The 27,149-nt window shown below is 38.2% G+C and overlaps 1 protein-coding gene across 2 annotated transcripts in view; it reads left to right on the top strand.

Moving 5' to 3' along the window:
- The first annotated feature begins 15,539 nt into the window (after positions 1-15,539).
- The window catches only part of LOC127414214 (E3 ubiquitin-protein ligase TRIM9-like), a 47,962-nt gene continuing 36,352 nt past the window's right edge, over positions 15,540-27,149 (top strand). For both annotated transcript variants that reach the window (XM_051652079.1, XM_051652078.1), the window contains exon 1: positions 15,540-16,458. In XM_051652079.1, the coding sequence (XP_051508039.1) occupies positions 15,619-16,458 (840 nt within the window). In that variant the 5' untranslated portion in view covers positions 15,540-15,618. The remainder of the gene's footprint in view (positions 16,459-27,149) is intronic.

The raw sequence follows: 27,149 nt of genomic DNA, 5'->3' as shown, positions 1-27,149 counted from the left end.
CTGTAAAATGTAATTTGTAACATATTCCGTTAGATTACTCAAGGTCAGTAATGTATTCTAAATACTTTGGATTACTTCTTCAGCACTTGTAGATTTTTTTCACTTGTTTTGACTATAAAAACTCTGCCAGTACAGTAAGACAAAATACACATGTTAAAAATACATTCTCAGAAAAACCTAAATATCTTATGCCGTGTTGTTTCTAAAACAAGATAAATCAAACTGATCTTGTTTTAATGATTTTTAGATATTTTTACAGGAAAACAATACAAAAATTATTATCAAGAATAAGATTTTTGCCCTAATATCAAAGGTCTTACTAGAAAAAAAGAAATTATGATCCAACGTGAATTTTCTTGATTAAAAAATATGATCGTGTCTGGTAACATGTGTATGTAAAATGGCTAGGAATAGCATTTTATCTTAGCTTTTATTGGATCGCATCATTTATATGTATAAATGTTTTCCATGTGAAAGGACTAAATATTAAATGAAACAAATGGCAATAAAATGCAAAGTAATCTCTTCAGTAATCAAAATACTTTTTGAATGTAACTGTATTCTAATTACCAATGATTTAAACTGTAACTGTAGTGGAATACAGTTACTTGTATTTTGTATTTTAAATATGGAATCCCGTTACATGTATTCCGTTACTCCCCAACCCTGTATATATATATGCAGCTGTATATTTTCATGTAGACATATTTATACTGTGTGAGAACAATATTAAGTGTGATATTATAAAGACAACATGTTTTTTGCAAAATTAAATAATTGCTTTTTATATTGTTATTGTACTGAAGCCAAAATAAACAATTAAAATATTTGGAAAATATTTAGTTTGTGTTAAAGGAATATTCTGCGTTCAACAGAAGTTGAGCTCAATCGACTGCATTTGTGGCATAATGTTGCTTACCATAAAAATAAATTTTGACTCCTCCCTCGTTTTCTTAAAAAAAGAAAAGAAAAAAAAATAGAGGTGACAGTGAGGCACTTGCAATGAAAGTGAACGGAGGCAATCCGTAAACGGTAAAATACTCACTGTTTCAAAAGTCGTAAACAATATGTGTGTTAAAGCTGCACTACGTAATTTTATGCTCTCTAGCTACATCTGTGGTTGAAATGTAAAATTTCAAGCAAGTTACGGAAGAACACTAAACGTGATTCGTGTTTCGGCACTGCTCTTCTGGTGGATGAATCTCATGATTTGAGCTTACCTGGACATCGCCTGTGTGTGATCATGACTGGAGATATTCAGAGCCGGAGTCATAATGTGCTATTTTCATGTTGATATAATGTTATATGATGAAACATTTTAAACTGAAATATTATTTGCTTTGATGAAGATAAACAACACTTATATTCACATAATTTTAATGAATGAATTTGACACTTTGGCACTTTTCTGACACTATAGACTCAAAGAGTTTACAAAGAGATCAGGGGACTCAATCACCTCAATCACTATCCATATATTTTAATATAATTTTTCAAGTGTTTTATCTACTATTAATGTTTGTATTGTAATACACTTATCAATTTAAGAGGTGATATGGCTGATACGAGTTCAGTGGAAGACTTTATTATTTTTATATTATATTGTACAGCCTCAGTTGATAATGCAAATGAACCGTAATAATACAATATTGTCTATGCAAGACACACAATAACACTGTAAACTAAAAACTTAAAACGAAGATTCAATAATGACGGGGATAAAATATACTTTATTAAACATGAAAATAATATGCTTAAAATGCAATATAACAGTTACAAGAAGTCAATTTCAGAAGTCATAAATATTAGTAAACATGTCACATAACTTCCACCAACAACATACTGTAGATACATCATGATCGGTTAACACACGAGTAATGTTCAATTCATAAAAGCATGACAAGCAATATAAGCTTCAACAACCCTACCAGACAACATATCCAAGCATTATAGCAGGTAAACAACTTCGGCAAACGGATAACAGACAAACATCCATCCAGATTGCGGTCCTGAACTGTGTGAGTGTGACTGACTTAACTGTAGTTTCTCTCTTCTTTTTAAAGGCTACTGGCAAACTAAAACAGTGCATTACCACCATTTACTGTTTACATGGGAATGAGACAGCCGGCTCTTCTTTCCTATGTTCACAGACATGACATAAAGACGCAAGGATGTAAGTCACAGGGGCCTGGGTAGCTCAGTGGTAAAAGATGCTGGTTACCACCCCTGGAGTTCCTTAGTTCGAATCCCAGGGCGTGCTGAGTGACTCCTGCCAGGTCTCCTAAGCAACCAAATTCGCCAGGTTTCTAGGGAGGATAGAGTCACATGGGGTAACCTCCTCGTGATTGCTATAATGTGGTTCGCTCTCGGTGGGGCGCGTGGTGAGTTGTGCGTGGATGCCGCGGTGGATGGTGTGAAGCCTCCACACGTGCTATATCTCTGCGGTAACGTGATCAACAAGCCACGTGATAAGATGCGCAGGTTGATGGTCTCAGACGCGGAGGCAGCTGAGATTTGTCCTCCGCCACCTGGATCGAGGTGAGTTACTACGCCACCACAAGGACTTAGAGCACATTGGGAACTAGGCATTCCAGATTGGGAGAAAAAAAAAAAGGATGTATGTCATAAGCCAGCGATTTCGCACCAAATCGGACCCGACAGCTCAAAATACAAATAATTTTTATAGGCTTACAGTAGTGAATCAGGGTAAGGTAAGAACATTGTTCTGAACACTGGTTGTTTATGTACTCAATCAATAATGGCAATTTGTTCATTTTTAACCAAAAAATCTTACATAGTGCAGCTTTAACATGATTTTAGTGTGATAAAATAGCTTGCTAACTTTTTCTGTGTAAAGTTATATCCAATTTTACATCTTTGTTGCTATGATGATGTAATGTCCCCTAAAACCCCTAAAACGACTGTAAAAATGACGATTTAAACAACATTACAGCTCAAATAATACATTAGTTTTAACAGAAGATTTCCTTAAAGTGCTTTCATAAAATTATTAGCTTCACATTTCTGCCTTTAAACCCTCCAAAATTGGCCCCATTCACATTTGTTGTAAGTGCCTCACTGTAAATGCATTTTTGTGGTAAATACATTATGCCATAAATGCTGTCGACTGAGTTTAACTTGTATTGAACCCAGAATATTTCTTTAAATTGACAGTGTATTTTTTCCTTCCCACTATTAATGTTTGGTGTATATGCCTGAAGAACAACAAATAAACTACAATTTACTGTAAATTGAAATCAATTTGTACATTGCATTTCACAGAAAATAAAACAAAAAATTTCCAAAGCAGCTTTATAGTGAATATTCCCTAACAACCCAGAGTGTGCAAGATAAAGGGATACACATGTACAAACTATTCTGGGCTGCGTTTCCCAAAAGCATCGCAAGCTTAAGTTGATCGTAGAGACCATTGGCACCAATTGTATACTTGATAGTATGCAAATTTGCAAGTAAGGAGAGACAAACACTTAGAAATACATAACAAATATATATATTTTTTTCATTATATATTAAACTATATTTTGAATTGGCTTTATTTCTTACTGTAAATAATCATTGATTTTTTTTAGCAATCTATCACTGATTAGTCCTTAGAAAGAAAATAAAACAGTAATAAAGTCAAATTTTTATTTATTTTTTTGTAGTAAATTTTCTGCAGACCACATAGTATTACCTCCTTGTAACCCCCCAGTTTAAAAACCCCTGCACTAAGTTATTTTGTACATGTTTCTGTGAGTTATTTTTTGTCACAAAAGATACATGATTCAAATAGACAAATTTATGAAAGACAGAGAGATGGTAATGTACAGTATGAAGAGGTTGTACTGGGTGACATACAAGGCCTTTATTTTATTTACCAAATGTACTATTTGGTTATTTAACAGACTTTTTCTATACAAGGCAACTTTTAGTACAGTATGCTTGCTACAGGTTCTGTGCTAGAAGAAACCGGGGTGAATATCTTACTGAGGATGACACAGGCCCGTCGGGCAATAGGATGACATTCTTTTTCACGCTGCAGTCTCAAATCTAATTTGGGCAGTCCTGTGTAATGATTCTGTGTGGCGGCAGCATGTATATAAGAGAGCGGATTAAAGAGTCATCATCAACTTCAACGACCAACATCAACAGAGGGTGAATCAGAGTGGAGACATAGGTGAGGCGGTAGGAAGAGGGAATGGGCCTAACGAGAAGGCCTTGTTATTGACAGAGCAGCAATTTTTATTGTTTTTATTGTTGTTTCATGGTTATTGTTGTTTTATTATTGTGTTGTTGGAATTGAGGAGCTTTTGATGTGCCGATACATGTTTACGTAGTGTATAAGCTTATATGCTACATAAATGCAAATGCCTGTGGTGTGATTTATTAATTTATCACAATTGTTATAGGCTGGACTATTTTGTTTGTATGGTGTTTTGGTGTTATGAGATGTTTTATTATAAAACATGGTATATGGTATATAACTAGTGACTGAGTTGTCTTGTATTTTGGTGTGGATATTGTTTTGGTCTTTCTCTGTGTCTCAGATCATAAAAAGCGTGCCCCCTTAAGAAAAAGAAATGACTCCCCCCTCCCCCCCCTCTATATGTCCGGTGACGGCCCTGGGGGGACAATAGTGATGGGGAAAAAGCAACTACCCTGTGAATAAATCACTTGCTGTATGACTCATAGGAATTTTGGCCTACCAGTCCAGATTTTCATCTGTGTGTATGTGTGTGTGTGTGTGTGTGTGTGTGTGTGTGTGAGTGTGTGTGAGTGTGTGTGTGTGTGTGTGTGTGTGTGAGTGTGTGTGAGTGTGTGTGTGTGTGTGTGTGTGTGTGTGTGTGTGTGTGTCTGTGTGTGTGTGTGTGTGTGTGTGTGTGTGTGTGTGGATTGACAAAACAATAATGAATAAGAATTGCTTTAGAATTTTCTAAAAGAAAAACACACACGTGCACAGATTGCGCACACATACACAAGCACACACACCCTCATAGAATGTTGTTATTACTCACTCTGTGCTGACACTAAATGAGTGATAATGACTGCAGTGATGTGATAATTGCTGTGTGACAGTGAATTTGTTAAAATGTAAATTGAATGTTTTTGTGAGTTTTATGTAATTATCTAAATTGATTTATTGAGGAATGGGTTAGGATTGTGTAGAGGAAGGGTTAGGGGAATTAGGAAGGGGTTAGGATTGGGTAGGGGTCAGTTTAAGCAAATGTTTGATTAGATAACAAAGAATTTGTTTTTGTTCAGGTCTGAAACTGTGTGGTGTAACAGGTGGCTGATCAAGACTTAAATCACTGACAATAACTGACTTTGAAGTTGTTTAAACAAAATAGCATTAAAGCATTTTTTTTTATTATTCAGTGTGATGATATATTGTCTGTTCTGAGCATATTTAGCAATATAATGCTGTCAATTAGTTCATCTTTTATAGCTGATTATTTTGCATACAAGGTAACTCCAGCAACACTTTTGATGGGAAGATTTTATTTAAACCAAACCAATGTGTCACGGCACGCAGGCCCAACAAATAAAGTAAACATTTTTAAATCACACAACTGCAAAATATGATCAATGAATAGACAAGAAAATTTGTCATCCACCAATAAGAGCACACCAATTCCAATCCCACCAAAACACTACAGAAATATGTAACTTCACTTGTATTTTAAATGTACAGTCAGTTTTGAACGGCTTGTATATCTATCTAGTGGAGTCTGAGCAGGTTTGTAAGCTGATTTGAGAGATAGCGGAGATCAGGAAACTCAAACCTGTATACACAAATACATTTTTATGTAATTAATAAAAATCTCTCTGTCCGATTTTCAACCTCAACATTTTATCCGGTTATAACCATTTTCAGAGTGTTACGCACTTTCAGTTCTTGCTGACGTCTGTGCACACACCCATACACATATCACAGGATGCATGTGGGAGGAGAGAAAATGCCGGAGACAGCATGAATAGGAGTAGGTGTATAGATAAATCCACTTTTCCATCTATTTCTTTTTCTCTTCCTCTCATCCTCTCTCTGAAACATGCTTTTACCTGTTATGCAAGGCACAGCCTACTCTTAGCATCACAAAAAGGGCATGTCCATTTTCAGACCTGCCAAACGACTCAAACTGCTGCAAACCTATGCAAATGGTCATGCATACTCATAAAAACATTATATGAGAATGTGTTTTTTCAGCAGTATATTGAATCACAGCATTTATATAATTGTGAATGATGAACAGCTTGTGCACATAGACAGAAGAAAAATGAACTCGATGCAAATCCACACACAAACACAGTCTGTCTGCATCTGCCTGATTGATTCCTCCACTGACTGTCAATCTTTAGAGCCTCAGGATGCCAACTAAAATGTGTGTAATCTAGGGACACAGTCCAAGCCAATTTATGGTCCAATTTTTGGAGCTGAAACTCCCTCTGCCTAAAGGTTTTAAGTCTCTATAATCTTTCAAAAGATCCAGCATCACTTCCTTCACCAGCAGTGCCAGATGGACAGACTGAAGCTAAGAGCCAAAGCAGTTTTAGAGCCGCTCTTCAGTCATAGTTTGATTTTTAGTATAGATTTTCCTGATTGTTCTGTAGTTTTTGGAATTAAATTTGTTAGTATTTTAACATTTAGTCACATGTTGTGAGTGAGTGACTCATGCTGAATGGTTCTCGTTGCCGAACCATGCTGTTCCTTACAGATTTGTGCTCATTGGCATGGTTACAGTTTCTTTTTCCACTGTGGTGCTTCGAACTCTGGACTGGAATGGACTGACTATGCGGTGTCACTAAAGCTGTTTCACCAGTACGATTCTCTGTCCTGAGTATGGTTACCTTACTGTGCTGAGAATTCCGCTTTGTAATCGTACCACACTGAACCGTGCTCAAGTGGAAAATGCTACTGGTACCTTTACTAACTGTGCTTAGAACTGTTTGGCCCCGGTGGTGGAAAAGCAGCTATTGTGTTAGGTGAAACATGTTCCATAATGCTAGTGTGTTGTGGGTGGTTGCTAGGGCATTGCTTTGTGGTTGCTTAGACTTTCTGGGTTTTTTTAGTACATTGCTATTTCATTGCTAGGGTGTTCTTAGTCTCGCTTTGCCAGACCTTTGACTAAAAAGACAAAAGGTCTTGGCACTATTGTACAGTAAACTGGCTAAGAACCACTAAGTTGGACAGAAGGAACCATCTGACTAACATGTAAAGTGATCAATCACTGCTGATTTGGTCATTATGTGAGGGGAGGGCAGGGTTATCTGAGATATATTATACCAAAATAAAACACTGGTGTAGCAGTCTCTATGAGCATTTGCACAGAAAACACATGGAAAAATAGCAGAAAATGTGTAGAGTCTAAGTACAGCACAGAAAACCTCAGTAAAGACTATTTCACAGAAACAGAAAACAAAGCAGAATATAAAGTGATACTCATATCTTTACTTGCTATTATGTGCCTCAAACAAAACTGAATATCTTTAAAAGATTTGTCTCTGTCACTAACCTGGCAAACTTTGGCAAATCCAGTGATTATTATTTTATCCTCAAACCCACTCATTTTAACTCTTGGGAACACAACTCTGTTTCCACGTGGACTGATAAAACACATGGAATATCCTTCAAACTAGCCAATCAGATTATGACTTACTTACGTGAGAAAGTGTTTTCCAGATACATTTAGTCATTGGACAATGGGTGGCCTGTGGGCTTGCCATCAGAGGCTGAGACTAATTAGTCGTCTGCTTTTCTTTCACAGAACAACCTACTCGGCAGACATCAGTCAGGCTTAAAAAAAGGACACTCAACAGAGACTGCCCTCTTGTCGGTAATTGAAATCCTGCGACTGGCGAGAGCTAACACCAAATCATCTGTCCTCATCCTCCTTGACTTGTCTGCTGCTTTCGAGTTTTGACACAGTGAACCACCAGATTCTCCTATCCACTCTCTTTGACCTGGGCATCACAGGAACTGCGCTTGGATAGTTTGAGTTATACCTCACAGGCAGATCCTTCAAGGTCACCTGGAGAGGAGCGGTGTCTATGAAGTTAAATCAGTAGCAAAACTCGAGAGCTTGCATATTTGGATTTGAGAACTTGTACAATAAATATTTGTACTCATAAGCTGAAACTTACACTTACATCACCGATGTGAAAACTTAGTTGAAAATTAGCCCTCTTTGTTTCATTGATGTCTGTTCTAATGAATTTGACACAGTTTAAGAGCGATTTTAATGGCTTCACAGGGTAACATGGTTACCTATGATAACATGGGACATTGGTTTGAATGGGAACTGGTGATTATACTTGTCAGAGCAGAAAATCGCAAGTGGAATTATTTTATATACAAAATTAAAGCATCATAGGCTGAAATGTCTCAATAATTGGCCTACACACTTAAATTACATTTATTTATTTATGAAAAATAATATAGTGATAAAATGATTAATCATTTTTCGTTGGTCTAGCGGTAGCATGTCCGCTAATCATGCATTTCGACCTGAGTTCAAATCCCCTGTAAATACCTGTATTTTATTTACATTGTTATAACAGCATCCTTTATTTTTCAAAGGTTATGTGCATGACAATATCATATGTTTATAACTACACATGACACTGCCAAAAGATAATCTTTCAGAACAGCGCTTTTTTTTTGTTTTTTGTTTTTTTGTGGAGAGCAAGTACAAATGCCAAATTGACCAGTGGGTGAGAATAAATGAGAATGAACTCTGAGGAAGCATGAAAAATGTCTCAGAAACTTAATAATTCAGATTGTTTGGCAAAATCTTAAGATTTTCAATCTTAAATTGGTCTGACCATTTTAAAAATCCTCTTAACTATGTGTGGAAAACTTAGTTCATATATATACACTACCGGTCAAAAGTTTTGAAACACATGACTGAAATGTTTCTCATGATCTTAAAAATCTTTTGATCTGAAGGCGTATGCTTAAATGTTTGAAATTAGTTTTGTAGACAAAAATATAACTGTGCCACCATATTAATTTATTTCATTACAAAACTAAAATTTAATTTAAAAAAAAGTTTTTGAAATTGATGACTTGGACCAAATAATAAAGAAAATCAGCCAATAAGTGCCCAACATAGATGGGAACTTGTAGGGCTTTACTGGTTGTTTAGATCAGTGTTACTATCAGAAATAATTAATAATTATTTCTGTAGTTATTAATTAATATTTAAATTAATCAATTGAATCTAACTCATTAAAACCTCATATGGGGCTCCAGTAAATGTAGTGTGCTACATTTAGGAGCAAGTTTGGTTATTAGCAATAAATAATAATTATCAAAGATAGTTATTAATTATTAAAATCAATAGAACATTGATGAGAATCAATGTTAGCTTTTTTAAATCCTTTAAATCAACAGTTATCAAAGGTAATCGTTAATTGAAATTCAAATTCAATCATCAAAGATAATTATCAATTATCAAAATCAATAGAATATTAATAAGGATTAACATTGACGGGGCACCACCCTGAAATCAGGGACTAATAACCAAATAGTAAAACAGTCTCAATATTAGATTGTTTTCTTAGGAAAATCGGCTTCCAAAGAATATCGATTTTCGGGAAAAAAAACAATGAATGAAGGTTTGAATCCAAGCACTGACATCCCGTCAGCATGACACAGGCATATGCAAAACAAACCAAAACACTTCTCTTTGTAATATAAACAAAAGTTTATTTATGCAGTAATATCAATTAATAATTAATACAATGCAGTCAATAAACTTCCGACTTACAACTACAAACTAAACAGTGATATGATTAGATGTGGAAATAAAAATAATCCTATAACACATAAGGTGTGTGTGTGTGTGTGTGTGTATGTGTGTGTATGTGTGGGTATGTGGTTAGTAAGAGGGAGAGAGAGAGAGAGAGAGAGAGAAGTGACAGCCCTAAAGCCGATTTCGCGATTGTGGGAGAGAAAGCAGCTGTCAGTTTATCACTCAGAGACGCGGTGGACGGCTCGTAAACAGTCCCGTGTTATTTGACTCTTTAATGGATGAACTCAGTTGCTGTCTCATCCGCGATGGCGAAATTGCACAAAAATCCAATTTGGTTGGACCACAATACAGCAAAACAAATTTGTGATAATTAATACCCTGAGTATTAATAATGAGCGGACATGGCGGTCCGTAAACTGTACAAGCAAAAACCTTGAAACACAAGAATAACACACTATAATATTCTATCTCTGCCCAGACGTAAACCTCTTACTTGAATCGCATGAGGACACAGGTAGAATGTGTTTTCCTCCGTCCTTTAACTCTGACCCGGTTCCTTGAGGCTCGGGTGATGACGGGAGGCCGTTTCCTCGCTCTGTCGGCGGGCGGTACGGCTGTTGATTCCCGGCGGGCTGGCGGAGAACTCAGAAATGTCGACTTGATTGAAGATGGAAGAGAAATCTTTAATCTCTTCACTTCTGTAGGCAAACGGATGAAGATGCGAATTGCTCGGCGGTCTCCTTTGGATCCGTTAGAGTGTTCGGTTGAACACAGAGTAATCTCAACTCGTCCAGCGAGATGGAGATTGTATGGCCACAGTTTCAAGTCGGACGTTACTTCCTTGTGCTACGAGGCTGCACCTGAGAGCAGCAAAGAGCTGCGTCTTCACACTGCAAACAAAGTCGCTGGAAGCAACATCTGGAAACATTTCAGAGGTATTTCAACTCCTGATGATGTCATGTTTGAGGGACGTTCTGTTGTGTGCCTCATCCAATAGGAGTTGAGAGTTCGATCCTTTAGTGAGCAAGGCTTCATGGATTTGTAGTCTGTTTTGGACTCCCTTTGTTTGATTTTGGCGTGATTTTTATCAGTAACATTTACGACTTGAAAGGTGGGGGCTTGAGTTAGGTTTTTAAGACTGTGTTAGGCCTGCCTTTGTCTTCTATCTGAATACATGAGGCCCAACAAACTCCTTCAATACTGTTTAAAAAGCATCCCAGGGTGATACCTCAAGAATTTGGTTGAGAAAATGTCAAGAGTACATGTCTGCAAATTCTAGACAAAGGGTGACTACTTTGAAGATGCTAAAATATATCACAGTTTTGATTTAATTTGGATTTTGTTTAGTCACAACATAATTCCCATAGTTCCATTTATGTTATTCCATAGTTTTGATGACTTTTTATTCTATTATTCTAAAAAGTGAAGAAATTATAATAAAGAATAAGTGTTTCAAAACTTTTGACCAGTAGTGTGTGTGTGTGTGTGTGTGTGTGTGTGTATGTGTGTGTGTGTGTGTGTGTGTGTGTACATACATATATATATATATATATATATATATATATATAATTATTATTATTATTATTATTATTTTCAGTAATTCAAGCATTCTTAGATAGATTATACTGTAATTGCTGGCTGTCAGATTAAGTTACAATTTTGATTGATTTATTTAAAAAAAAAAAAAAATTTGTTTGTCTGTGTATGGGTGTTTTACAAAATTGTTTTCATTATATCTGTTAAAAATACATCAAAATCTGCAGCAAAGCTACAAATGCATTTTGTCTGACCTGGATTTGAACTTGGGTCACTGAATGTACTGCCAGCAGGATTAACCACTAGACCAGCATCCAAGCTATATTTCAGCCATCACTTTGTTGATTTTCAGGTTAATCAAGTCATTATTCATTATAAACAATTATTGACACATATCAGCCTATGATGCTTTAATGTTACAAATAAAATAATTCCTCTTGCGATTTACTGCTCTGACAAGTGTAATCACCAGTTCCCATTCAAACCAATGTCCCACGTTATCATGGGAAATCAGATGTTACCCTGTGAAACAGTTAAAATCGCTTTTAAACTTTTACAAATTCATTAGAACAAACATCAATGAAACAAAGCAGGTTAATAATGATACCAGCATTTTTTTATAACGTCTTTTCTTTGCTCCTTGTGAACTCACATTGAAAGAATCTGCTGAAAATGCAAGTTAAATTATTCACATGCACGCACACACCCCCAGTTAACACGATCCCCAGTTGATCCATAACACCGGCTCTGCTTTGCCCTAACAAAAAGGCGTGGGCTGGCGCTGTGGCCTGACGTCATCGCGTACAAAAACGTCCCACTTCATTGGCTAGCCATCAACCAATAAAACAACTTCATTGACCCCTCCCCCACCAAAACTGGTCTTGCTCTCTCGCATCAGGATTTTACAAGTGCACAAGTGAGTTTTGCTACAGGTTTTTTGCAAAAGTATTTGCAAAAGTCAAGGCATGAACATTTAAAGTTGCAGTGCCAGATTTTTGAGGTTGTAAGTGCCGATTTGTGGCTGTACTGCGAAAATGAATTAAAGTACAAAAGTTAATGTGTAATACAAGTTTGTGTCTGTAGTTTCATTTATTTGAATGTCATTTTACACATTTGTGACTACTTTTCTGCAATTGTGAATTCAAAACACAAGCTTTGAATTATTGTCTCCGAGTGCAGATTGTAACATTCAGCTTTACATTTTTATTTTATAAGTTTTCACATGGATGCTGTGAGGGTAAATTTAATCTTACGAGTACACATATTTATTGTACAAGTTCTCAAATCCAAATATGCAAGCTCTCGAGTTTTGCTACTGATTTACCTTCATAGATGTCCAAGTCACACCAGCTGACCAATGGTGTTCCTCAGGGATCCATGCTTGGACCCCTCCTCTTCTCAATCTACACTAAATCACTCGGACCTATCATTAAGGCACATGGTTTTTCCTACCACTGCTACGCAGATGATACACAGCTCAACATTTCGTTCTAGCCTGACAACCCCACGTGTTAGCTCGTATATCTGCCTGCCTCTCGAAGATCTCGGCCTGGATGAAGGAATGTCACCTTCAGCTCAGCTTTGCAAAGACAGAACTCCTTGTGATCCCAGCCAACCTGTCTGTTGACCACAACCTCTCTGTTCATCTTGGTTTCATCAATGCTAACACCAACCAGGACAGCACGGAACCTGAGAGCGATAGTGGATGACCAGCCTAACTTCACTGCCAACATCTCGTCAACCGCCCGGTCTTGCAGGTTCGCACTTTACAACATAAGTAAAATCAGATCTTTCCTGTCTGAGTATGCTATACAGCTTCCGATCCAAGCTCTGGTCATATCAAGACTGGACTACTGTAATTCCCAGTTTGCCAGTCTACCAGCTAGCATGATTAAGCCACTGCAGATGGTCCAGAACGCTGCAGCGCGTCTGGTCTTCAATCAGCCAAAAAGGGCTCACGTCACCCCACACTTGAATTCACTCCACTGGGTACCAGTAGCTGCTCACATCAAATTCAAGGCTTTGATTCTAGCCTTTAGGACAGCCAATGGAACAGCACCCTCTTACTTCAATTCACTCCTCCAGGTCTACATCCCAACTCACTCTCTACGTTCAATGAACGAGTGACGCCTGGTGGTCCTGTTGCAAAGATATTTCACAGTCATTCACTTTCTCTGTTCCTCTGTGGTGGACCAACCTCCACATAATCTGCTGAAACCATGTTAGCATTCAAGAATCAGCTGAAACACATCTGATCCGTGAGCACTTAACCAATCCACACTAAATGTGCTTAATATTTAACAATTAAAAAAAAAATCCTTGTCTGTCTTTCTTCTGCATTATTTTATTTAATAATTGTAAAAATACATTTGATATTGAAAATAACAAACAAAACATGTGAACAAGTTTGTAATTATTAGATTTATTGGAACACTGAAATCTCTCTCATTGGTGTATAGTCTGTTGCTTTTTACAGCTTCTGATAATGCTGAAGATAGACTGCGATAAATCTCATGAATTGTGATCATTTGTAACCATTTTTAAAAGGTCAAGATCTGAGCATCTCTTTGAACATTTTCATGCAAATACGGCTATGTACTCTGAGACTCAATAATTGCTGGCCCCAGTTTAGAACCTGCTCAGTGACCCAATTACTGTCATAATAATAAAAAATGATTAAGCAATTAATTGCTCCCACCCACCAAGTCACACTCACGAGAGAGGCACATGGACAAAATTCACATAGCTCTCAATTCACAGTGCTGCCAACACACATACACACTCACTCACTCAAACTCTACAACAACCAGAATACACCCACACACACTCTCCAGAACTCCTCCGCATACACTCATGTTTGAAATGCTCACATGTGACACAATACAACACTGGGGTTAGTCGATAGCAGCTGGACAGTAATTTGTGCCACTCACCTGAGATGCATCATTAGATATCTGGTTTATTTATTGTATAATGGTTTATTCTAAACCACGCCAATGTGTTTCTGTCAAAGAGCCAAAGCATAAACATAATTAAGCATAATTAAAAGAATATTCTGGGTTCAATGCAAGACAAGAATTTGTGACATTGTGTTGATCATAACAAAAAAGTCACATTTTGACTCGTCCCTCCTTTTCTTAAAAAAAAAAAAAAAAAAAAAGCAAAAATTGAGGTTAGGTTACAGTGAGGCGCTTACAATGGAAGTGAATGGGCCAATTGTTTGGAGGGTTAAAAGGAAGAAACGTGAAGGCTATAATTTCATAAAAGCACTTAGATTCAGTCTCCTGTTAAAACGTGTTTTTGAGCTGTAAAATTCTTTAAATTGTTGTTTCTCTGGGATTACAAGGTTTACAGCTACATCATCATAGCAACAAATTTGTAAAATTGGATACAATTTACACAGGGTAGTAAGCGATTCTGTCACACTAAAATTATGATAACACGCATATTGTTTGTCTTGTGGCTATACTTTTGAAACGTGTATTTTAACGTTAAAGGATTGGCCCCATCCACTTCTATAGTAAGTGCCTCACTGTCAACCATATCATTGAGCCAAAATACATTTTTGTGGCAATCAACACATAACACAATGCCACAAATGTTGTCGACTGAGCTTAACTTGTATTGAACCTGGAATTTTCCTTTAACATCATCATCACAGCATTCTTTACATCTTGCAAAATCTTCACATTTGGCCCAAACAGATCAGAACTCTATTCTTTGCATGTAAACCATTTTTATATTGAACATTTTCATGCACCCAGTGTAAAGTGTTGGATGGATTCCCTCTTTTGTGTTATTTCTCCACTCTGCTCTCTCTCCCTCTTCTCCCTCTTCTCTCTCTGGTTACCATGGAAATTCTGCTGAAGGCAATTATCATCCACCAGCAATTAGGAGAGAACACTTCAGATTTAGCGCTCACAATTTCAACTGTCAAACACTTTTTGCTGAAAACTGACCTGTACTGCACATGCACACAGCAGCTTTAGAGGTGATACATGTAGGAAACAGGTGCTCTGTTACAGCAGGTGCACTATCACAAACATTGGCTGTGTCTAAATTATGCAAGCAGCTCTGCCATCGTTTGGTGACAGTCGAGCATCATCAGTCTGATTGGATTCCTGGAGCTCATCACATGAACTGACAGGCCATTTGTGCTGTAGCTGTTCGTGCGCCGGTGCTGGAGTCAGCCTACGCCCACCGAATTTATACCGCCCCCTCCTCTATCCTCCGGTGCATTGGACGGAAAACGGGAAGGCGACGCATCCGTACGGAGCTGGCATCGGTGGGAATATTTTACATTCGTTTACAAGGATCCAGCTCGAACAAGATGGATGAAATGGAAGAGGAGTTAAAATGCCCGGTGTGTGGCTCGTTTTTCCGTGAGCCCATCATTCTGCCCTGCTCGCATAATATCTGCCTGGCCTGCGCCCGTAACATCCTGGTGCAAACGCCCGACGCCGAATCCCCTCAGAGCAGCCGCGCGTCCGGCTCCGGCGTGTCCGATTATGATTACTTAGACCTGGATAAGATGAGCCTGTACAGCGAGGCGGACAGCGGCTACGGGTCTTACGGCGGTATCGTGAGCGCACCGACCACCCCGTGCCAGAAATCCCCCAACGGGGTGCGCGTTTTCCCCCCTACTGTCCCTCCCAAGCACCAAGCGCAGCACCACCTGCTGCCCTATACCGGCGTCCTGCCGCCGGTCCCTCGCAATTCCTGCCTCACCTGCCCGCAGTGCCACCGCAGCTTGACGCTCGACGACCGGGGGCTCCGGGGCTTCCCCAAGAACCGCGTGCTGGAGGAGGTAGTGGACCGGTACCAGCAGAACAAAGCGGCCGCGCTCAAGTGTCAACTGTGCGAGAAGAACCCCCGCGAGGCGACGATGATGTGCGAGCAGTGCGACGTGTTCTACTGCGACCCGTGCCGCCTCCGGTGCCACCCGCCTCGGGGTCCGCTGGCCAAGCACCGGCTCGTGCCGCCGGCGCAGGGCAGGATCAGCCGCCGCGCAAGCCCACGGAAGATCTCCACCTGCACCGAGCACGAGCTGGAGAACTTGAGTATGTACTGCGTGCAGTGCAAGACCCCCGTGTGCTACCAGTGTCTGGAGGACGGCAAACACTCCACGCATGAAGTCAAAGCACTAGGAGCCATGTGGAAATTCCACAAGGTGGGGAAATTGCTTGAGGTAGTTTGTCTTCTTATGCATAAAACACTAGTTTTAGTACCCACTTAGAATAGAGGTTTTATGTGACTATGTGTAGAGCCGTAAGTGTCGTCACAGTGATAAGCGAGACAGCACCGAACTCATTATAACGCAGCGCACGACACAACCGGCTGTAATTCAGGCCAAAAGAAAAATACTTGCGCACGAGCTCTCCAACTTAGTGTTAGGATAAACAACCAGAAGTAGGCTACATCAAATTCATGTTTTTACACAAGGGACTAAAAACGGTTCAAGGAACGAAAACCGGAAACGAATGACATTTTTAGCAGAACGTAACCGAAAACCGGAACAAAGTTATTTTTAATTGTTCCGGAGTGAAAACATAATTTTTAAATGCTGGTAACTGGTTATAACCGGTTAATTTTGTTCCAATAATTTTTTCATGAAACTAAAGGCCAATGGGTTTATCACTGTAAATGTTTGGAACTACACCACTTCATGTTGCCCTGTAAAAATTAAACGTGCTTGGGTGGATCCTGAAGGAAACTGCTGCATCACACATTTCTTTGCCTAATTGCCCATTGTGGATGTCCTTTTCAACAACTATGTATAAATACTAGCTACAGTATACATGCACGGCTAATCCAGATACAAGGAGAACATTATTAGAGGTAAAAAGTTTCCAAGTATTCACTGAATTATTGTTAGATGTGCTGGGTTTTGACTGAGTAGTAGATCTCTAAATAAAATTATACTTAATTTTTAATTAACTGCTTGTTATGATTTCTATGCCGATAAATCTACCACACAAGAAAAAATTGTATTGCTTATTTTCGCTTATTTTGGCGTGGCAAGTGGCTTATTTTGGGCTTGTTTTTCCAGACCAGGTTGCTTGTTCCTCTTATGAGATCTGGCAACACTACGTTGTACTGTCCTTTTAAAAAGAACGCTATTAACCATTCTTTTGTTTTGTTCTAACCGGTAACCTTTTGGAAAGGAGGCTGTGGAACTTCTGAACCAGAACTAAAAAATACAAATTTTTGCTCAGAATGAACCGAAATGAAAAACATTTCATTTTTAGTCCCTGATTTACACCAAAGTTTCCAATGGAAAATTTAGCCTGTGTGAGGATTTTGAAGCACTTTCAAAGGACAGCATTGTTGATTTCCACAAAAAATAATTTAGATTCGTCTCACTTTTTTTTTTTAAAGCAAAATAAGGAAATTACAATGGAAGTGAATGGGGCCAAACCATAAACGTTAAAATACACACTAGTTTCTAAAGTGTATAGCCAAAAAACATAAAAATGATACTTCTTGACATGATTTTATGGTGATAAAATCAGGGATTTACCAGTGTTATGCTGTTTACAAGATTGCAGGGTTTACAGTGGTGCTACGTCGTCATGACAACAAAGTTCCAGTATTGGTTATCCACAGTTTTCCTGAGCCATGATGATTCTAATTGCCTGTTTTCTGTTTCTGGTGTCAAGAAGCAATGAAAAATCTACCAAAACTAGCGATTCAGACGGAGAACAAAAAAAATTTTTGGTTGAACAAAAAGTTTATTTTTTGAATGAAAATGAATTTCATGCTCAACTTGTGCAGTTGTTGGCTGTCATAACAACTCACATAACAAGTAGTTAATGATATCAACATAACTAACCTCGGACCATCTCTTCATGTCATCTACACACTCAGGTGAGGCACTGAAATAAACGATCATCTTGACTCGACAAGCAATTTTTTACAAATGTATTACTTCACATAACATCATGTAAACATCACATTACCCGCTAAGAATATACGCCGATGCGAGCAAAAACACTGGAGACCGGATATTGAAAACAGTCAAATCATGGAACTTCTGCGTTCAGAGATAGGATGAAACTTTAAATATATGAGGTTAGTATGCAATTTTATCACACTAAAATCATGCTAACACATACATCTTGTGGCTGTACTTTTGAAACTGTATGTATTTTAGTGTTTATGCACTGGCCCCATTCTCTTCCGTTGTAAGAGCCTTACTATAATTTTTTTAATATATATATATACAGAGCTCTAGAAAAAATTAAGAGACCACTGCAAAATTATCAGTTTCTCTGGATTTATTATTTACAGGTATGTGCTTGAGTAAAATGAAAATTGTTGTATTATTTTATAAACTACTGACAACATTTCTCCCAAGTCCAAATAAAAATATTGTCATTTAGAGCATTTATTTGCAGAAAATGGCAAATGACCAAAATAGCAAAAAAGAGGGGGGGCCTGGGTAGCTCAGCAAATATTGATGCTGACTACCACCCCAGGAGTCGCAAGCTTGAATCCAGGTCATGCTGAGTGACCTGAGTGACCTCCACACGTGTTACGTCTCCGCGGTAACGCGCTGAACAAGCCACATTATAACATGCGCGGATTGACGGTCTCAGACGTGGAGGCAACTGAGATTCGTCCTCCGCCACCTGGATTGAGGCGAGTCACTACCATCCACACCTTGATTGACCTGGCTGTGTGGCATGGAGTATTGTCCTGCTGGAAAAAAAAACAATCCTCAGAGTTGGAGAACATTGTCAAAGCAGAAGGAAGCAAGTTTTCTTCCAAGATAACCTTGTGTGTGGCCTGATTCATGCGTCCTTCACAAAGACGAATCTGCCCCCAGATCATCACCGATCCTCCACAAAATTTCACAGTGGGTGCGAGACACTGTGGCTTAAAGGCCTCTCCAGGTCTCCGTCTAACCATTAGACGACCAGGTGGAGGATCGGTGATGATCTGGGGGTGCTTCAGCAAGGCTGGTATCGGGCAGATTCGGTTTAAACAGCCTGGATCACCTTCTTGGATTGTCATGGAGTGACCGTCATGATTTGTGAATCAGAGGAATTTTTGATGCTGATCCTGAAGTTTTGATTCTGGTCTATTTGAATATGCGCTTCAGAGGAAGATATTAGATGATCGCTCGACGAGAAGAAAACACTGGTTTTTCGTGAGGTTCGTGAATTACATCTGTTTAAACGAGATATGCGCATATTTGCAGACGGCAGGCTATATAATATTAGTTTTATTGATATTTGCCTTTTTATCATTAGACAAGACAGTTAAAAGTTACAGGAACTGTTGAGGAGAGGCTGATAGAATACGTGCTTTAGTGGTAAATAAATTAACGCTCCACAGGATGCTGGATCTGCTGAAGTTGTGTGAGGTTGGTTTATTACATCTGTTTAAATGAGATATGTGCATATTTGCAGACGGTATATGATATTAGTTTTATTGATATTTGCCTTTTTATTATTAGACAAGACAGTTAAAAGTTACAGGGAACTGTTGAGGAGAGAGAGGGAGAATGAAACAGGCGAGCACTTTAACATTATGAACTCAAATGCATCTGCTGCGGCTCTGATATGCGGACCGTTTAAATAAGACTGTGTTTCACTCCAGTATATTATTGTAGTAACACGATGGTACATAACAAAATGAACCAGGACTGGTCTTTACATGTCTCAGTTGCTTCACCTGCAAGCAGTCGATTCTCAGCGCACTCAAGAAACAAATCGGCCAAACGGGAAAATGTATTGGCCGATGCCGATAATAAATAAATTCAGAATATTGGCCGATTTATTGGCCTCTGCGATATATCGCTTGACCACTAGTAGTTTTACATATGGGAGAGATTATATGAATATAATTTCAGATAAAAATGGTAGCTAACATGGCCATGGTAGTAGCTATGTAAGTGTAACTTGGTAACCTAGATAACCAAATACTAGCCAAGAGAACCAAATTCTAATATAGACCATACTAAGAGAGCTAGACAGATGGTTATCTAGCTAGTAAGCCTATTGGCAGTGTACAGACTAAAAAATAGGTTAAATAACACAGTTAAGTCAACAAAAGTACTGCTTTTGTGTGGTCATAGTGTTACACATTTCCTTTCTTGAAATCAAACTATCCCCTTCTCCTCTTCCTCCTGTTTTGATTAGCAGTATAATCTGTTTTCTAGCCAGCCAATCAAAATTTACCACCTTATCTCTGACTGGCTGAAATTCTGGCACATTATAATGCTGTAAACTTGTTGAGCAAGCAAGCAAGCGGTCAAAGCTATGAGCGCACAGAGTGGGTAGTAGGAGAGAGCGAGTGAGATCTTGCACAATCAAAAACAGTTGAGTTACATAAATGTCAGAATTATGTGCAAATTCACATTCAAATAAACTTTATTCAAGTGCAAAATTGATTTTTGTTTGCTAAAAATGAATTCATCTTCGCAAGAAGATACATTGCTTTACAAAACTGAGTTCACGCACGTACACAATACATTTTTATGCGCTCAAAATATCATCTTGACCGCACAGAACATTTTTGTGTGCTCAAAATAAAATCTTGCATGCTCAAAATATTGTGGCACATATATAACTCCATACAAATATACCTGTGTGTTTGTCTGAGTTCCTCAGAGAATAGTGTAAAACATTGGACCTGTTGTTGTGGCAACATGATACAGTTGAGGCACAGGGCTGATTTAGAGTGTGTGTCTTTGTGTTTCTAAAGTGAAAAGAATGTATCCTAAGAGAAGCCAAAGAATGAGGAAAGAGTACCCTCTCACTTTCTCACTCTCTCTCTCTCTCTCTCCCTCCCCCAGACCTAACCTGCTGCATGTGAGTTAATAAATTGTGAGTGAATTAAATTAGGAATAAAGCCTCAGCAATGGACAATGTTGGAGAGTTTTACAGATTCTGGAACTAAGAACACAAGTATCAACAAGCAGGCACGATGAATAAAAAAACACATGGTCTTCCACATCACATGCTGATTACTTCAGAATAGGGTTTCTCCGATATCAAAATTTTGGCTTCGGTACGATACCAGCCCTGGTACCTCGGTATCGATACTAACTCGATACTTAGGCAACAAATAACAAAATAAAAAACTCAGATTTTTGATGAAATTACACAGACAATTATTGACAAAAAGAACTACATAAAGTTATGCCTTTCCTGTTTTAATTTGTCTGGATTCCATGTTAAATATTTTAATGTTATGATCAAATTGTGTTTAATCAAATACATACAGTACAGCTTTCATCAAATGAAAATATAATAATTTATAAATAATAATTTTTGGTAAAAAACTAAAAAGATGCACAGCAGAGCTTTACAGTGTTAATGAAAACATTCAATGAAAACAATCTGATTACCTGAGGCAAAAGGCTACCATGACTGAATCACAACATGCTGATATTCAGTACTGGTATTCAGTTTCTGTGATATTGCTTACAGATAATAATACTAATAATATAACCATTTAATATGATATTATTGTTATTATGATTATTATTGCTACTACTTTGAATATTACACTTTTATACAGTAGTAATATTTTTCTGTCATAATGTCTTCAATTTCACGCATCCAGTTAAATAATGCTCTCATTTCAGCTGTATTTTTATTTTGAAAGACCTTTAAAATTCTTCCTGTTTTAGAAGGGTTCGTTATATCAAACTTCACACGACTCACGAGCTGAAATCTCAGTGAAAAAGGTCATTTGAGAGTTCACAGCCGTTTACACACTAAACTCTGCTCTGCGGCCCTGCAGATGGATACTATTGGACACACTGCATGAAAATCAAGCAGTAGTATGTGTGTGTGTGTGTGTGTGCATGTGCACGCGCCTGTGTGTGTGTGAAGGAGATGACAGAGCAGGGCGGAGCCTCTCATTCATTCTGTGGTGCGCAGTGCATGTGACTATTTTATTTAATTAAATGACATCCATCCATATCGAGACTTATTTGTATTATTTTCAAATAGTCTTTGATTTCATCTCAAAACTCTCAATTTAACAACAAGATGATATCGTACTGTTTTACATTTTTTGGTATCGCAATATTTCTTTAGTACCGGTATACCGCGCAACCCTACTTCAGAATACTAAACAGTGTCATTATACATTGCTATAGTACCATTACTCTGTTACATTATGTTCATTTATAAGAATAGTGCATCCAAAATTAAAATTCTTTCATTATCCACATGATGTTCCAGACCAGAATGACTTTCTTTCTTCTTTATAACACAAAAGATCCAACTCAGAAGAATGATTTGTTTAGAAATCCAACATTGCTGCTTCTCTCATTAACTCTCATGATCTTGGCGGATGTCAAGATTTTCAGCGAATAACGACTCAATCTATGTTTTTTGCACAAAGCTACTGTATATTGTGGCTTTAGAAGACTTGTAGTATAATGCACAAGTCTTATGAACTACTTTTATGATACTTTTATTGGTGCTTTTGCATCTCTTTTGAAGCTTCAAAGTCCCCCTTGGAAGGACTCAAAAAACTCATTAATTGTAATTGCATGGAAAAGAGCAACCAGTGAATTTTTTAAAGTTTCTCTTTTTGTGTTTTACTAAAAAAAAGAAAGGCATACGAGTTTGGAATGACATGAGAGAACATGATAACAGAAATTTCATTTTTGGACAAACATTTGTTTAACATCAGTGTTCATTATGTTCTCAGTGATTAGTTATATTACTCTGTTGAGAGATGCTTTACTCTGTGCGTTTAGTAACATTACTAATTTATGCTGTGTTGAGGTACATCATTCTATGTGTTCAGTAATATTATGCAATGTATGTTGAGTTACATTATTTTGTGTGTTTTAAATAATATTACTCTTTTGTGTTCAGTCACATTACTCTCTGTTCAGTAACAGTACTTATGTGTGGTGGTGTGGCTGCATGAAATCAGTTTGAACTGGGACAGCAGCATCAATGCAGACCCAAATACGTCTTCCCCCTTTTAGCACCTGGGACACAAACACACACAGCAGATCTTGGATCAGTGTCCTCTACCACAGTCCCATCTGTAGCTGTTACACTGAACACTGGCGAGCTGGCCTCAGATCAGAGGAAAATGGCCTCTTTCCGCACTGCAGACAGTTGCTCATCATTCAAGGAACAGATTGTAGTTTTGCTTTTAACCTCAGGGCACCATATGCTTTTCTCTCTCTCTTCCTTTCTCTTTCCTCTGTGTCACATATGCAAACAAGTACACAGCAAGCTGGAGATGGGGCTTGTATTGTGTTGATGCCCTGGTAGATTTCTAACTTGAATTGGATGTTGCCTTATTTTGAAATAAGGACATAGTTTTACTTTGTATTTGTTATTTTATTACGAGCTGTTTTCCTACGAATATTTAAGCTGTTTCTGTCCTAACAGACTTTCTATTTTGGAAAGTTGCATGTATGTGGATGCTTGATAAACCACAGATTTATTGAGGATAGAATCATGCTTATCGGAGAACGCTTATAACCTTAGTCATTAGCTGGGTGTACATCCAACTATTTTGATGCGCATTTTCCTGAATGGAAACGCTTGATATGCGAACAAACTCTCATAATTTGCATTGAAATGTAATGTGCTAGGAGGAGGTGGATAGTTTTGCATTAGTTAAAATGCGCATTAAGGTGATGGAATCACCTTATTTGCACATTGATGACGTGTTTTGACCATTTGTGCATGTAGCCTAAAGCGCGATGGCATTATGCTTGTCGGTTGGTATGGTTGTGCAATAGCTTGATGTGACAGGTCCGACCTTGGCACACAATTCTTCCTACATAACCCTTGACATTCGGAAGTTTAAACTCACATCTAGTCGTTTTGAGTGCATGCGCTTGTAGGTATATATGGAGGTGCTGGCATACGGGCATATCAGCCATTTCAGCCCCCATTATATGAGATATTATACTCATTCTTCAGTGTTTTCTGGCAGCATTTAATAAAGTGATGTCCAGCAGCTCAAATAACTCTCTCCGAAGCAACAGGCTCCATCAAGACAAGGCGGGCTCCCTCAAGATAATGCGCATAATGTAGTGGATGGAAACACGCAATGATTCGCATTTTCTTTAGTCGAATATTCAGAAATGCACATAACAAATGCTAAACATTTTGGATGGAAACCCAGCTATTGTGCTTTTACTTTTAACATTCTAAAAGCTGATTTGGCACCAAACCAAATTTCAAAAATTATTATTTCCAAACAAGTTTCCCCAAACACTCCTACACCCAGTCAGATTAATACACGCAGTCCCGCCCCTAACTCAAACAATTGGTTGAGTCAAAAGTTGGCATATTGGACCTCTCAAACAAACTGAGCAATCTATGTTGAAAGTGCTACAGAGCCACACTTATTAACTCTATTTGGGAAGTCAATCTACAAATTGCTTACTTAGAGTTGTTTCTGCACAATGGAGAAAGTAATTTATTATTGAAAATAATTACACACCTCACCTAAAATCTGCATTTTGCCTAAACATACCTCTGAATAGGGCCGGATTAAGACTCCACAGTGCCCCTGGGCCTAAACACAAATAGTGCCCCCACCACCACACATACAAAAAACAAATAATACACAATAACTCTGACATGAACATATGGAGTAATGCAGGGTGCAGCATAGTGTGCATCCCTAAATGCTATAATAGTTCTAATAAAGTACTAATAGTTACAAATAATATAATATAACCATGTAAGCATCTTTTCCAGGGTAGTACACAATCAAAAATGAACAGGGATTGCTCACCAAAAATTCTGACATCATTTACTCACCTTCATCCAAACTCCATGACTCTTGTGATATATTTCATTTTATCTACATTCATATGACAATTTTGTGTGATGAACAGACTGAAATTGCAAATGTTGTCAGCTACAAACTGTTTCCTATGAGACACAAGTTTTCTTCCTGCAGGGGGTACTCGACAGTTTAGAAAACCAAATCCTCCATTCGTCCTCATTGAAATCTCAGAACATTTTTATTTCTTATTGAAGATATTTTGACAGTGGATAATGATTTTTAATAAAAACTGATCATACCTGTGAATGGAAATCCACCTCGGCAGTATCTTTAAAAGCACTTTTAAAATCCTCATCCAGTAATAATAAATAACAGTGATTGTCCCATCCAAGGACGGAATAAGAACTGAGAGACCCATGGCTGGTACACCATGGAGGTCCCCCATGACGGGTCACGTGACTACGTTCACTTTTATGCGCTACAGGATACTTGCCAGATTTGGTTGGATTTTTCAAATTGATGGAAGAATTGTTTGGAGCAATGTTTTACACGGCCAGTTATATGTACTTTTTAATCATGAACCGATCCAAAATCATGTGTTATTAATAGGGATGTGCATGGTATTCAAATACCAAAATCACTATTCGGTTATGCTGCATGTGTTTAGAGGTCTTCAACCCGATCTGAGTCCAACAGTACCCGACAAACCTACAGGTTTTGGGCCAGATTCTGGTCAGTTTTTCAAGTATGCTATCCACCTTTATCACTTGCAGCGAAATAACCCATTATGCTTATCGCATACTTCCAATGCGGATGCTACAGACTTCTGCTTCGCAGCTTATTCCCATTACCAAGCACTGAAATATCACTAACAACAGTCAAAAACGGGTGAACAGTCTGTATTTACTTAACGTAAATCCCTCTCTCACTAAAGGCCGCGTGTGGACATTCAGTTTCGATGGCAATCCCTGAATAGATAAGTACACAATCACACACATTTACATGGTAAAGTTACTGGGCTCCAGCGCTCTCTGCATGCGCCCTGCATGCGCGTGTGTATGTGTATGAAAGAGAGAGACAGACAGACATACAGCACGTGGACAGAGAGAGAGAGAGAATTCACATATATGATGCATTACATTTAATTACGTTTTTTGTTGAGCAGTTCAGTATGAAAACAGCCAAATCGCGGACATTTAGGGAATCTAGAAATCCCGACTGGTCGCGTTTTAAGGTTCGAAAAAAGAGGAAACATCCATGAAAAGAGGACGTATGTTCATAATAGGTTCAATTTAAAAATCTTCGGATTTGAGACACATACCTTTGCATTATTTCTGCATTAACAAGTGCTGCCTTCTAAGGCACTCGGCCGAGAACAACTTGGTCTCTCCCTCATTCACGTACACTCACAGCACGACATGAGATATGAACCTTGTAAAGATGATTAATAAAACAAAGGCTTGGTTTAAATGTTTTTCATCTTAGTTATCTTCCAAAATGACGGACAGTATTTGGAAATATCTGTCAATGTAAAAAAAAAAAAAAAAAAAAGGCAAATGACGGAGAATTCGTTTAATCCAACCTCTGATTATTAAATCTGGTTCGACTCAGAATGTTTCAGCATTGGCAGCTTTTGGGTAGGTTATCGTTGTGACATTCATTTTCCAGTAGATTTTAGTAGAGAAATAACTGCCCCATTTCCTATCAAACAAATCCCAAATCCACAGCCTTCTACATGACACTTCCTCGAAAGCTGCCACCCTCCCCATCTCTGCACACCACTCCCGAAATGAGGACGCTCCAGCCGACTTCCATCCCCTTAAGATAAGCTGCCTGCCTATCATAACACTGGTCAGAACACAATTTTTTATGTGTTTATCCCCCATATTGATGACTGCCCCATCGCCCAAAATACAGAGTCTGGGGCTAAATGAAATTTCAGTGCCCAATACATCACACATAAAACTCTGAACCTTCAACCAAAATTATTGGATCATAACACACCACCAAAAAACATGAGTTGTGTCTCCATATTCTGACTGGCATCATCAGCAGATGGGTATGTCTTTAAGACCAAGCCTATACAATCTAGAGGGAGTCCAATAGAATTTATGTAAAATCTTGAAT

This window comes from Myxocyprinus asiaticus, chromosome 23, assembly GCF_019703515.2.
Source record: "Myxocyprinus asiaticus isolate MX2 ecotype Aquarium Trade chromosome 23, UBuf_Myxa_2, whole genome shotgun sequence".
NCBI lineage: Eukaryota > Metazoa > Chordata > Actinopteri > Cypriniformes > Catostomidae > Myxocyprinus > Myxocyprinus asiaticus.
The sequence above is the reverse complement of the archived record's forward strand: the minus strand, read 5'-3'. Positions and strand labels throughout refer to the sequence as shown.